This window comes from Mesoplodon densirostris, chromosome 1 (assembly GCF_025265405.1).
Source record: "Mesoplodon densirostris isolate mMesDen1 chromosome 1, mMesDen1 primary haplotype, whole genome shotgun sequence".
NCBI classification, from domain to species: domain Eukaryota; kingdom Metazoa; phylum Chordata; class Mammalia; order Artiodactyla; family Ziphiidae; genus Mesoplodon; species Mesoplodon densirostris.
Window position 1 is genome coordinate 177,046,153 of NC_082661.1, and position 12,335 is coordinate 177,058,487.

Genomic DNA, 12,335 nt, shown 5'->3' on the forward strand with positions numbered 1-12,335 from the left:
GCACACTGCTTTGAAATATTTTGCATAGTCTTGTTCTCCAAAACAGGAGTAACGTTTGTCAGTAAATTGAATAGAAATTCTATTGTGAGCAGTTTACCTGCATTCCACTTCCACAGCCTTAACTTCAGAGATTCAAGTGATTAGAGTAGTGTCTGATATGTAGCTTCTAAGATGCATAAAGTAGTATAATGCTCTGTAAGGAATCTGCAATTATAGCTTCTTTTTAAAATACCCATTTCTGTTTAATATTCAGCATATACACTGAAGTAGTTGCTAGAATTTTACCTCAGGAGCTTTAATATAAGTTTCTATAAATTTTTTTACTGAATGATATGTTAATATATTACTTAATCTCACATTATATACAATAGAATTGAAATATATTCTATTTCTTTTGACTTTTATATAGATTTCTTCCTTTTAGTTTGTCTTATATTTATTATTTATATTGAATTTATTACTCATTGAATTAAATATAAATTCTTGTGATAGATTTCACTAGTAAAAATACATATTAATATAAGTGTTCATTAGGAACAAAAAATATAAATAACCACCTCTGAGACAGTGAGAGAAAATGAACATTACTACCAATCTGCTAAGGAAGATTATGTTTTCCTTGTACTGTGACTCCATATCACCCCTGAAGTATATAAATGGTATTTGCTTAGGACAAAAATGACTTAAAATTTAGTCAAAGATTAAACTTTATCCAAAAGATTAAGTGAAGGAACAATTTACTTGACATTCTCAGTTTGCAAAATTAAACACTGATAAGACTTTAGGAATAAGAAAAAATAACCAAAAACCTTCCTTCCACTCTCCTTCTTTGAATCTTGATTTTCCATTTTCACCATACTTCAGTGCTTTTAAAAATTTATTCATTATTGAACTCCAATATATCTGTTTTCACAGATTCTCCTTGTGCCTTGGCTGTTTGACTTGAGGATATCATTTATGGTAGAATCAGGCCTTTGATTTAAGAATATCAGCTAACAAACTGTCATGCAACACAAAATAGTCTAAAAATTGGTTTCTGGTAATTCCCACTTCTTTCCAAATCTTGACATATTTATTTAATTCTCCTCCTAACTTTAAATAATTTGAGAGATCAAATATGATGGTTTTATGACAGTTTAGGTGTCTGTGATTAATATATGTCATGAATTTTATCTTTGGAGTTTGGGATACTTGAAAACACACTTATAAATTCTTAGAGTTAATATTGATAGATAGTTGTGTAATCCTAAATGTACCTGAACTACTCTTTGACAAGTGGATGCCTCAGAAAACATAATGTAACTTCTCTCCCTGTCTCCTCCTACCCCCACCCCAACTCCTGAAGCATGGAAAAACAATGTAGACCTTTACTAAAGAATTAGAAGACTGTATTGCAGAGGGCACATCACAAAGCATGGCTAATTTAAAAGTCCTCTTTAAACATCTTTCTTTCTGGTTTTTATTTTATTTATTTATTTTTAAAATTTATTTATTTATTTATTTATTTATTTATTTATCTATTTATCTTTGGCTGTGTTGGGTCTTCGCCGCTGTGCACAGGCCCTCTCTAGTTGTGGCAAGTGGGACCTTCTTATTGCAGTGGCTTCTCTTGTTGTGGAGCAATGGGCCCCAGGCACGGGGGCTTCAGTAGCTGTGGCGCACAGGCCTAGCTGCTCCACGGCATGTGGGATCCTCCTGGACCAGGGATCAAACCTGTGTCCCCTGCATTGGCAGGCAGACTCTCAACCACTGCACCACCAGGGAAGTCCCTTTCTTGTTTTTAAAGAGCTACTGCAAAACATGTATTCTGTGTCGTTTCTCTCAAACACGTGTGTGCACATATGTGCTCACATGCTTTCTTTTCTCTGTTTTCCCAACTTTGATACTTCCTATTACTCTCTGGTCACGTCTCCTTCCTCTTTTTGGCTCACCTTTCGAGGGTCCCTTTTCCTTCTATATTTTTTCTCCCAGATGTCTTCTTCAACTTTTTCTTATGTAGAGCAATTTGACCTTCTTTTGGCCCCTCCTGGTCCCTGTAACTGTATTCAGTACAGCAGAGGTCTCATAGATAGCCCTGCAAACAGAAATATTTTCTCCTTTAGAGGACTAGGATTGCAAACATGGACATATCCTATTTAATGCAGTAGAGTAGGGGTTGTCCTCCTGGAGACAATCACACTAACTGAATTAGCATTGGAAAGTGTCAGTATAAAATAGCCCCTAGTAATTCTCAATCAATATACAATTTAAGGTCTGTTCAATGACGTCTTTATTATCTCTGCAGACTTTATAATTGCTCTAATTGTGGAGGTGGCTAGGCCTAAACCATGACCCCCAAATGCATCTTATGCAGAGTCTCTCAAGCTGCATTATTTATATTTTGGAAAACAATCATATACTTTGCTAGTAATCAAAAGACCTTCTAAAGAAAATAGGCTACTCAAGTCAGAAGCTATTATAGAAGAGTGGATGCACACTTACATGGTAAATTGATTTTTAACAAAGGTGCCAAAATAATTAAATGGGGAAGGGAAGGTGTTTTCAACAAATGGCTTAGAAATGGCTTCAGTCAGCTGTTGGCTAGGGCCTTCGCCATCTAGCTTGACCAAGGATGGAAGATTTATTTCTAATGTGGCTCACTCAAATGGCTGATAAGATAGTACTGACTGTGGTTGGGAGGCCTCAGATCCTCTCTCTGTAGGCTCTCCACAAGCCTGCTTGAGTGTTCTGTTCAAATGAGACCTAGCTTCCCTCCAGCAGAGCAAGGGGCCTTTTATGCCTTAGCCTCAGAAGTCATACATTATCACTTTTGCTGTATTCTGTTAGTTATACAGACCAACCCTGATTCAATGTGGGAAGAGACTAGGTCTACACAAGGACATGAATACCAGGAGGCAAGAAACATTGGGGTTATTTGGGAGTCTGGCTAACACACTGAAAAGAGTCTCATATCCAGAACATATAATGATCAGTAATAAAAAGACAAACAACCCAATTAAAAATAGGCAAAAGACTTGAACAGATACTTCCCAGAGAAAGATATATTAATTGTCAATAAACTATTAAAAATGGGCAAAAGACTTTAACAGATACTTGCCAGAGAAAGATATATTAATTGTCAATAAACTAAGTGCTTAAAACACTTGGTCACCAGGGAAATGCTCAAAAAAACCACAATAAGATACCACTAAAATGGCTAAATTAAAGAAACTGGCCACATAAATGTTGACAATGATGTGAAGCAACTAGAACTCCCATACATTGATGGTGCAAGTAAAAGAAGTACAACTTTGAGGAAAGTCAAAATAGCCAAAAACTGAAAAGTGCCTGTTTAATCATTAAAGGAATGAATAAATTGTGATATTACTTGTGTGCATTATTATATGCACAACATAATTATATGCAAAATAAATTGCATATATTATTTATTTTTAATATTTTTAGTTTTATTGGTGAGTATTATACTGCTCTGCAATAAAAATGAATGAGTTACTGATAAATAGAGTGTGGATGAATCTCCCCAACATTATGCTGAACCATAGAAGCTGGACACCAAAGAGTACATACTAGTGATACCATTTATAGGAAGTTCTAGAAAAAGCAAAACTAATCTGTGGCGCAAAAATATGGTGGGAATTAACTGTGGAGGGGCATAAAGGATACATCAGGGATGGCGGAAATGTTCTATAACCCAAATATATATCTGGGTTACTCAGATATGTGTTTATAAAACTCATTGAATCGTATATTGAATTTGTGCATTTCATCATAAGTGGATTTTACTTAAAACTGTAACAGATACTGAACTCTAGATGATACATTTGTTTTTTGCAGAGATAATTAGCAATTGTGAAACTATCTTCCTTGTATTCTAAACTTGAGCAAATGAGTAAATATATTGTAGATAATGGGAACCAGATTTCTCTCTGTTGGAGAAGGGAGTAACACGTGTGTAAAGGGCAAGATTAAATTGTGCTCTGTGGTATTAGAATGGAATTAGAGATATCATTATGAATTCATAGTTTGTAATAGACAAATAGATATGAATGTAATCATGAGGAAACAGCAACCTAATTCGAATTGAGGGATATTTTACAACATAATTCACCTGTACTTTTCAAATCGTTCAAGGTCAAAAAGTATAAAGAGACCAAAATTGGCAGAGTACGTAACGCCAAAACTATACACCTCCACTAAGACAATAATTAAGCTAGTGAAAACTGTCGATCAGCTTTTTCAGATCTGTGGAATCTAACTAATCAGACTTTAAGCAACTAGGGGAATGCTTAAGAAAGAAGCTGCTGAAAGAATCAGCTTGGGGGTTTGTGTTTGTTTCACCTACTTTGGAGCTTTCTTAGGGCTGGGGTGACCTCCCAGGTGGCATTTGTTAAAAGTATAAAGGTAAATATACTAGCCACAGCAGCTGAAGACAAGCAGCAGACAAACCAAAACAGCTGGGAAAGAAGAGGCTGCAGCAGGAGATAGGTGAGAGAACAAGGACTTTGAAATGCTCTACCATATACTGGTGAATCTGGAAGGCCATGTGCACACCCAGGGCCAAATGAATACTTAGAGGAAACCCCAACAGACCCTAACCTTTCACTTCTGGCTGATGTTTAGCTTCCAAGCAAGCAAGAAATGAAGGAAGGGCAGAATTATAAATAGTGACTAAGCATTGAAAGAATGCCCAACACAGAGCCAGTCTGCAAGGATCTTGAGAGGTTTTTTTTTTTCCCCACCCTTTGGATCCAGGAGCTTAAGGAAATCTCTCAAATCACTAGCTGACTACTAAGGTATGAAACAGAGACTTGAGTGACCATGCTGGACAAAGTATTTACAAAAGAATTTACAAAAATTATTAAAGAAATGACTACAACCCATGCAAGCAGCAACAACAAACCCTGAGGATGTGGGAGAATCCTATTTCCAGAATTACCACATTGTAATATACAAAATGTCCGGTTTTCAAAAACATTATCCTTGTAAAGAAACAAAGTATGGCCCAGGAAAAAAAAGGAATAGGAACTATCCTTGAGAAAGCTCAGATACTTACTACAGACAGACTTTAAATCAATGTCCTAAATATACTCAGAAAGAGCTAAAAGAAACTACAGGCAATGAACTTAAAGGAAACAAGGAGAATGATGTATGAACTAATAGGAAAAAATAGATAGAAATTATAAAAAGGTATCAAATAGAAATTCTGGAACTGAAAATTTCCTATAGCTGAAAGGAAAATTTTAGTGAAGGGGTTCAACAGCAGATTTGAATACACAGGAAAATGATTAGTGAACTTGAAGATAGGTCAGTTAATATTTTCCAGTCTGAGAAACAAAAAAAGGAAATGAACAGAGCTTATGAGACCTATGTGACACTACCAAGTGTACCACATATGTACAATAGGAATCTCAGAAGGCAAGGAGAGAGAAAAGGGGACAGAAAGAATATTTGAAGAGATAATTGCTCAAAACTTTCCAAATTAAATGAAATATATGAATCTACACATCCAGGAAGCTACATAACTCCAACAGGATAAACTCAAAGAGACCCACACTGAGATACATTATAATCAAACTGTCAAAAGCTAAAGACGGTGAATCTTGAAAACAGGAAGAGAGAAGCAACTTTCCACACACAAACTATACACAATAGGATTAACAACCAGTTTCTCATCAGATACCATGAAGGCCAGAAGGCAGTGGGATGACATATTTAAAGTGATGAAAGAAAAATAAAATTGTCAACCAAGAATTCTCTACCTGCAAAATTATCCTTCAGAAGTGAAGGAGATAGATATTAAGCCATTCCCAGATAAACAAAAGCAGAGGAGTTTGTTGCTAGTAGATGTACCCTACAAAAAATGCTAAAAGTAATACTTAAGGCTGAAAAGAAAGCACACTAGATAGCAACTTGAAGCTATATTGAGAAATAACACCAGTACCAGTAACAACATAGGTAAATATAAAAACCAGTATTATTTTATTTGTGGTTTATAACTCCTATCTATCCCTCTGTAATTTGAAAGACAAATGCATGAAACAGTTACTATCAATCTGTGTTAATGGGCACACTGTATAAAAATGTAATTTGCAAAAATAACATAAAGGGAAATGGAACTCTACAAGAACAGAGTTTTTTAATACCATTGAAGCTAAGTTGGTATTTATTCAAACTAGGTTGCTGTAGATTTAAGATGTTAATTGTAATCTGCAGAGTGACCACTAAGAAAATAACTAGGTATGGTTCCATTTATATGAAATATCAAAAATATATGAATCCATAAAGATGGAAAGCAAATTAGTGATCTCCAGGGGCTAGAGGGAGGGGGCAGTGGGATGTGACTGCTTAATGGATAAGGGGTTTCCTTCCAAATGGGGTTATGAAAATGTTCTGGAACTAGGTAGTGGTGATAGTTACATAACATTGTGATTGTACTTAATACCACCAAATTTTACGCTTTAAAATGGTTCCGCGGTAAATTTTATGTTATGTACATTTTACCACAGTTTTTAAAAATTATAAAAACGTAAGCAGTATGGTAGTGGCATAAGAATAGACACAAGGATCAATGGAATGAAATTGAGAGTCCAGAAATAAACCCACATATATATGGTCAATTTATTTTCATCAAGGGTGCCAAGACCGTTCAGTGGTGAAATTATAATCTTTTCAACAAATGGTATGGGGTCAACTGGATATCACGTGCAAAATAGTGAAGTTGGACCCCTACCTCACATTAATACAAAAATTAACTCAAAATAGATAAAGGACCTAAATATAAAAGCTGAAACTACAAAACTTTTAGAGAAACATGGGTGAATCTTCATGATCTTGGATTTGGTGATGGAGTCTTAGATACGACATCAAAAGCACAAGCAATAGAGAAAAAAATAGACAAATAGAACTCATCAATATTTAAAATTTCTGTACACCAAAGGACATTATCAGGAGAGTGAAAAGGCAGTGAACAGGATGAGAGAACATATTTGCAAACCCTATATCTGATATGTTTAGTGTATAGAATATATTGATATAAAGAAACTTACAACTCAACAACAGAAAGACAAATAACCCAACTCAAAAATGGGCAAACGATTTGAATAGAGATTTCTCCAAAGAAGATAATACAGATGGCCAACAGACACATGAAAAGATGTTCAACATCATTAGGCACTAGGGAAATGTAAATCAAACCTCAATAACATACCACTTCACACTCACTAGGATGGATATAATTTTTTTAAAAAGGAAAGAAAAAGAAAATTGAGGATGTGGAGAAATTTTTGAACCCTTTTACATTGCTGGTATTAATGCAAAATAGTGTAGCCACTGTGGAAAACAGTTTGGCCATTCCTCAAAAACTTAAACATAGAGGTATGATACGACTCAGCAATTCCACTCCCAGGTATATACCCAAAAAAACTGAAAGTGGATAGTCAAACAAATACTTGTACATGAATGTACATGGTAGCACTATTCACAGTAGCCAAAAGGTGGAAGCAACCCAAATATCCTTCAGTGGATGAATGGATAAACAATTTGTGGTATATATACAATGGAATATTATTTGGTGATAAAAAGGAATGAAGTACTGATTGATGCTACAACATGGATGAACCTACAAAATTTGATGTGTGAAAGAAGCCAAACCCAAAAGGCCCACCCATTTTATGGTTAAATGGTTAAAATGGTGAATTTTATGTCATGTGAATTTTACCACAATCAAAAATAATAATAAACCTCCAAAGGAAAAAGTAAAGATGGGCATAAAACTCCAAAGGAAAAAATAAAGATGGGCAAAGAAAGCTGTTTTAGATTAATGGAGATTAAAAAGACATGACAACTAAATGCCATTTATGATTGTGGACTACATCCTGGACTGGGGGGAAGATAGCTGTAAAGGAAATTATTGGGACAGTTCACTAAATTTGATAATAGACTGTGGATTAGATAATAGTATGTATCAGTATTAAATATCCTGGTTTTATGAAATGTATACTGTAATATGTAAGAGAATGTCTTTGTTCATAGGAAATACATACTGAAGTATTTAAGTGTAAAGGGGCATATGTCTCCAACTTTCAATATGGTGTAAAAGAAAATATGTATCTACATAAAATGAAAAGCAAATAGGGTGATAACATAAACTGTTGGTGATTCTGAGTAAAAAGCATATGAGAGTTCCTTATACGGATCTTTCCACTTTTATGAGTTTGAAAGTATATCAAAATAAAAAGTTGTGGACAAACTTGGATTTTTCTTTTTATCTTCTGAGCAGCAGCATAGTACAGATGGTTCTTGGAAAAATAATGTTAGATAGGCTTTTTTGGCTTATCTGCTTCATTTCAGTTTGTCCTTAGACTTTTGTCTGTTTCTCAACTTCTGGATCGCAATATATTATTTATTTTATTTGCTTATAGCAATCTCTCTGTAAGATTATTACATGATTAATATGGGTTACTCAGCTTCTATACAAATTTATTTTGGCTAGTAATGGTATGCCTTTGACAGCCTGTTCTCATTTTGTGTGTTTTTTCTTATTCACATGCTTTACTTTTGCAGTATCTTGGATAATGTTAAAAATGTACATTTTTTTTCTTTTGAGAAATTAAGATATTAACTTCCCAGTGAACAGCTTTGCTGCTCTTTTCATCCAATAGCCTTCTTTTGTCTGAAAGTTGTGTTTAATCTATTGGTAGATGATCAAGTGTGATATGAGATCTAACCTTAATTGAACATATTGGACTGTGGGCTCATTTTTGGTTTTGGCTCAAAGACATAATCTCTAAATACTGCCAGGCCGGACCAGGCTTTCTGCCCATCACAAATGAGTCAGAATCACTTTCCTAAGTAGAAACTGCCATCAAAACCTCTTACCACTTTGCAGGCGTTCAACTATGGATTTTTGCCTGTCCATGGTTACTGTTTCCTATTACAAGCAGGTATCCAGTAGAGGCTATTTTGAGTGGGTTTACTAAGAAGATCATGATGATTCATTTGGTACTTGTGTCTTCAATTGGTTAACCAGTTTTCTTTCCTTTGTGGTGTATGATGGGACCTTCACTAGACAGAGGTAACCTATTGGATAGTTGTGTACCTGGATGGTGGTGTGGTGGTGCTTGTTGGTTTAATTTTCATGATACTCCTCCCAAGGTTATGCTTGCAATGCTGCTTCTTATTTTGTGCTTGCATGATATTATTACTTTGATTGTGCTTTGTTGGTTTGGGTTTTTAAAACCTCCTATTTCTTTTTTTGGTACCCAGAATAATTCCTGAAATTTCTTTGGTTGGTCCAGAACTTATGGAAATGTGTTTCAAGTCTAACTCTTTGGTGGATCCTTTTCAGTTTTTGAAAGTATCTTCAATGTCACCACTAAGTTTATGGTTTGGTAGCAAATCAGAAAACAGGGTAAGTTTCCTTAAACACCCAGGAAGAGACTGCTTCCCAGATAGACCATTACTGAACCTGAGAATTAACTCTCTTTGTGAGCTTTATAGATTAAAGAAAATAAATACATACTTAGAGTGAAAGCTAAGTTTTGGGAGAGTTTCTTCAAATAGCTGAAATTTAGGAGCCTCCACCAAGGTCACAGTAAATATGATTAAATTAACTCATGCCTAGTTTGGTGTGTGTCTGATTTGACATTATATTTCAGAGATGCTGTTTACTTTGTAAACTGTTCTACATTCCAAAACTAAGGTTCTTGGGGTTCATAAGGTAAAAGTTAAAATTAGTATTTCAGAAATTAGTTTTCTGAGCATTTGTGTGGGTGTTTACAATAGTTGCTTACCTCCTCATTTCTCATTACTAGTTGTATAGTTTCTCTTGGGCATTTAGAACTGATTTTATTTTAGTTTTTCATTTTTTTTCCTCTACCTTATATACCTCTATAGAAAAAGGTAGATTGTTTTTCAAACTAAGAGATAAAACCAGCCCTGAAGTGGGCCTGTTATATGTTAAATGGCTGGAGTTCATAAAATTGAAAATTTTATTCCATTGTTCACATTAAGCCAGTGTTGAAACAAACAAACAAACAAAATCATTTTTTTCTTATAATTTTAATCATCTTAAAAACTGTAAAGGATCCATTAATTTGGAATGGCCATCAGAGAAATGCTTATGATAAATAGCATAAAACTGTCAGATAAATGGTGATTCATCTCTAACTATTTATATTCTCATTCTGTTATATCTTCTTTTTATCTTTTGGTGGAACCCATACATTCAATAGAAAATTGCCCAGGAACGAGAAAAATTTGCTGATGAAGGCAGTATATTTTACACCCTTGGAGAATGTGGACTCATATCCTTTTCAGACTACATTTTCCTTACGACTGTTCTTTCTAGTAAGTATAAACTTTTCTTTTTATTCATTTATAGGGAATATATAGGACTATAAAAAGAGTTAAGTCGATTGGAGGGGGAAACAAGGCATGTTTGCAAAGTTAATGAATGATAAGTTACATCAAATTTCATTTCTTTTGAGTTCTCTGTAACTTGTATGTAGAACCACCTGAGAAAGAGGAAGGAAAATAAAGTTAAAAGGTAAAGTTAAAAGAAAAAAAAAGAACAAAACTGTGAAGTCACATCTACTTTTAACTATTTGAAGCTCAAGATAAATTATATATTGCCTGCTCCTCTAGCCCTCATTAATGTTTATACTTCCTCAGTAAAACACTATTGATCTTGTATTTCCTCTACTAAAGAAGAAGATTGGCTCGGTTGTTCTAATTGTGTTGAATACTGATTTTTCAACCTTGGAAGATAACTTCTTAAAACACAGAACTCAAATTTGACTCATTTAGAGCACTGATGAATTTCTAATTTTTCTAAGCTAAACAATTTTGTTGATTAGTATGCTACTATGAGTGTTCATAGTATTATTTTCCTTTAGTGTGACTTTTTTTTTAACCATTCAGAAAAAAAAAGTATGTCTCTAGCTCTCTGTACATTCTATTAAAATCTACCTAAATTGATCCAAAGAGATCTGATTTATATATTTCAAAGAAGTGATTCTCAATTTTTTTTCCATGGGGGAACATATCAAACAAAAATAACCATATCTTCCTTCCCTTCTCCAGGCTAGGCATCTATAAAGATAAAACTATAAACAGTTTTCCAAACTTATGGTTACCAGTGGGGAAGGGGTGGGGAGGGATAAATTGGGAGATTGGGATTGACATATACACACTACTATATATAAAATAGATAACCAATAAGGGCCTACTGTATAGCATAGGGAACTCTTCTCAATACTCTGTAATGACCTATATGAGAAAAGAATTTAGAAGAGTGGATATATGCATATGTGTAACTGATTCACTTTGCTGTGCAGTGAAATTAACACAACATTGTAAATCAACTGTACTCCAATAAAAATCTTTTTTAAAACTATAAACAGTTTTCAATAAATGACATACACGGTTCCTGCCATAGCTGTGACTACTCTTCACTCTTCTTCCCTCCAATTGACAGAAAAATGAAGAAATATAGACTACTATGCCTTACCACAGCTGTCTTGGGCTACCAAAGTATCTGAATAAATTTGTAGTGGACCACTGCTCTAGCAACGTAGATGTGCATTGACTTGTTATAAAGATCCAAGATAGTAAACTAAGAGCACTTTTTTTATCTTAAATTGTGTATTATTAGTTATTATTTTGGTGTGATTTTAAAACAGACTTCAGTTCAAAGTCTGGTCTCACCACTTCTTACCTGTGATTAAGTGTCAGGAGAACCACAGCAGAATCTTCAGAATATTTTGCACATTGTGTAGCTCCCTAAATTTAGGTTAAAAAAAAAAAAAAAAAGGTCGCATTGACCTGTAAGTTCTGAAAACCCCTCCAAGTAGCTCTACAGGTCTGGGCACCTTTACTTACTGGTGCTCAGCTCCTGGCTCACCATGATGAGTAATTTACCAAAAAATGCTTAATATTACAATGTCATATACTTTCTATATTTGTCAGGAATGAGAAAATTATGATGATATGATTTTAAGATTTTCTCTTTATCACTAGTTTTAAGCCTTTTGATTATTATATGCTTTTAGTATTTCTCAGCCTTAGCACTGTTGATGTTTTAGGCAGGATAATTCATTGTTGTGAGGGCTGTCCTGTGCATTATAGGATGTTTAGCAGCATTCCTGGCCTCTACCCGTTAGATGCCAGTCACACACACTCTTCCCCTCCCAGTTGTGACAAACAAAAATGTCTTCAGAAATTGTCAAATGTCCCCGGGGGAGTAGGAATGAGGAGGAATAATCCCTGGTTGAGAACCACAGATGTAGTTTTTAGCAGGGTTGTTTGGTTTCGGTATTATTACGTACCTCGAAATA

General features: G+C 34.6%; 1 protein-coding gene across 2 annotated transcripts in view; it reads left to right on the top strand.

Annotated features, from left to right (window-relative positions):
• The window catches only part of MICU1 (mitochondrial calcium uptake 1), a 212,693-nt gene that overhangs the window by 87,385 nt on the left and 112,973 nt on the right, over window positions 1–12,335 (top strand). For both annotated transcript variants that reach the window (XM_060092032.1, XM_060092026.1), the window contains exon 6: window positions 10,233–10,347. In XM_060092032.1, the coding sequence (XP_059948015.1) occupies window positions 10,233–10,347 (115 nt within the window). The remainder of the gene's footprint in view (window positions 1–10,232; window positions 10,348–12,335) is intronic.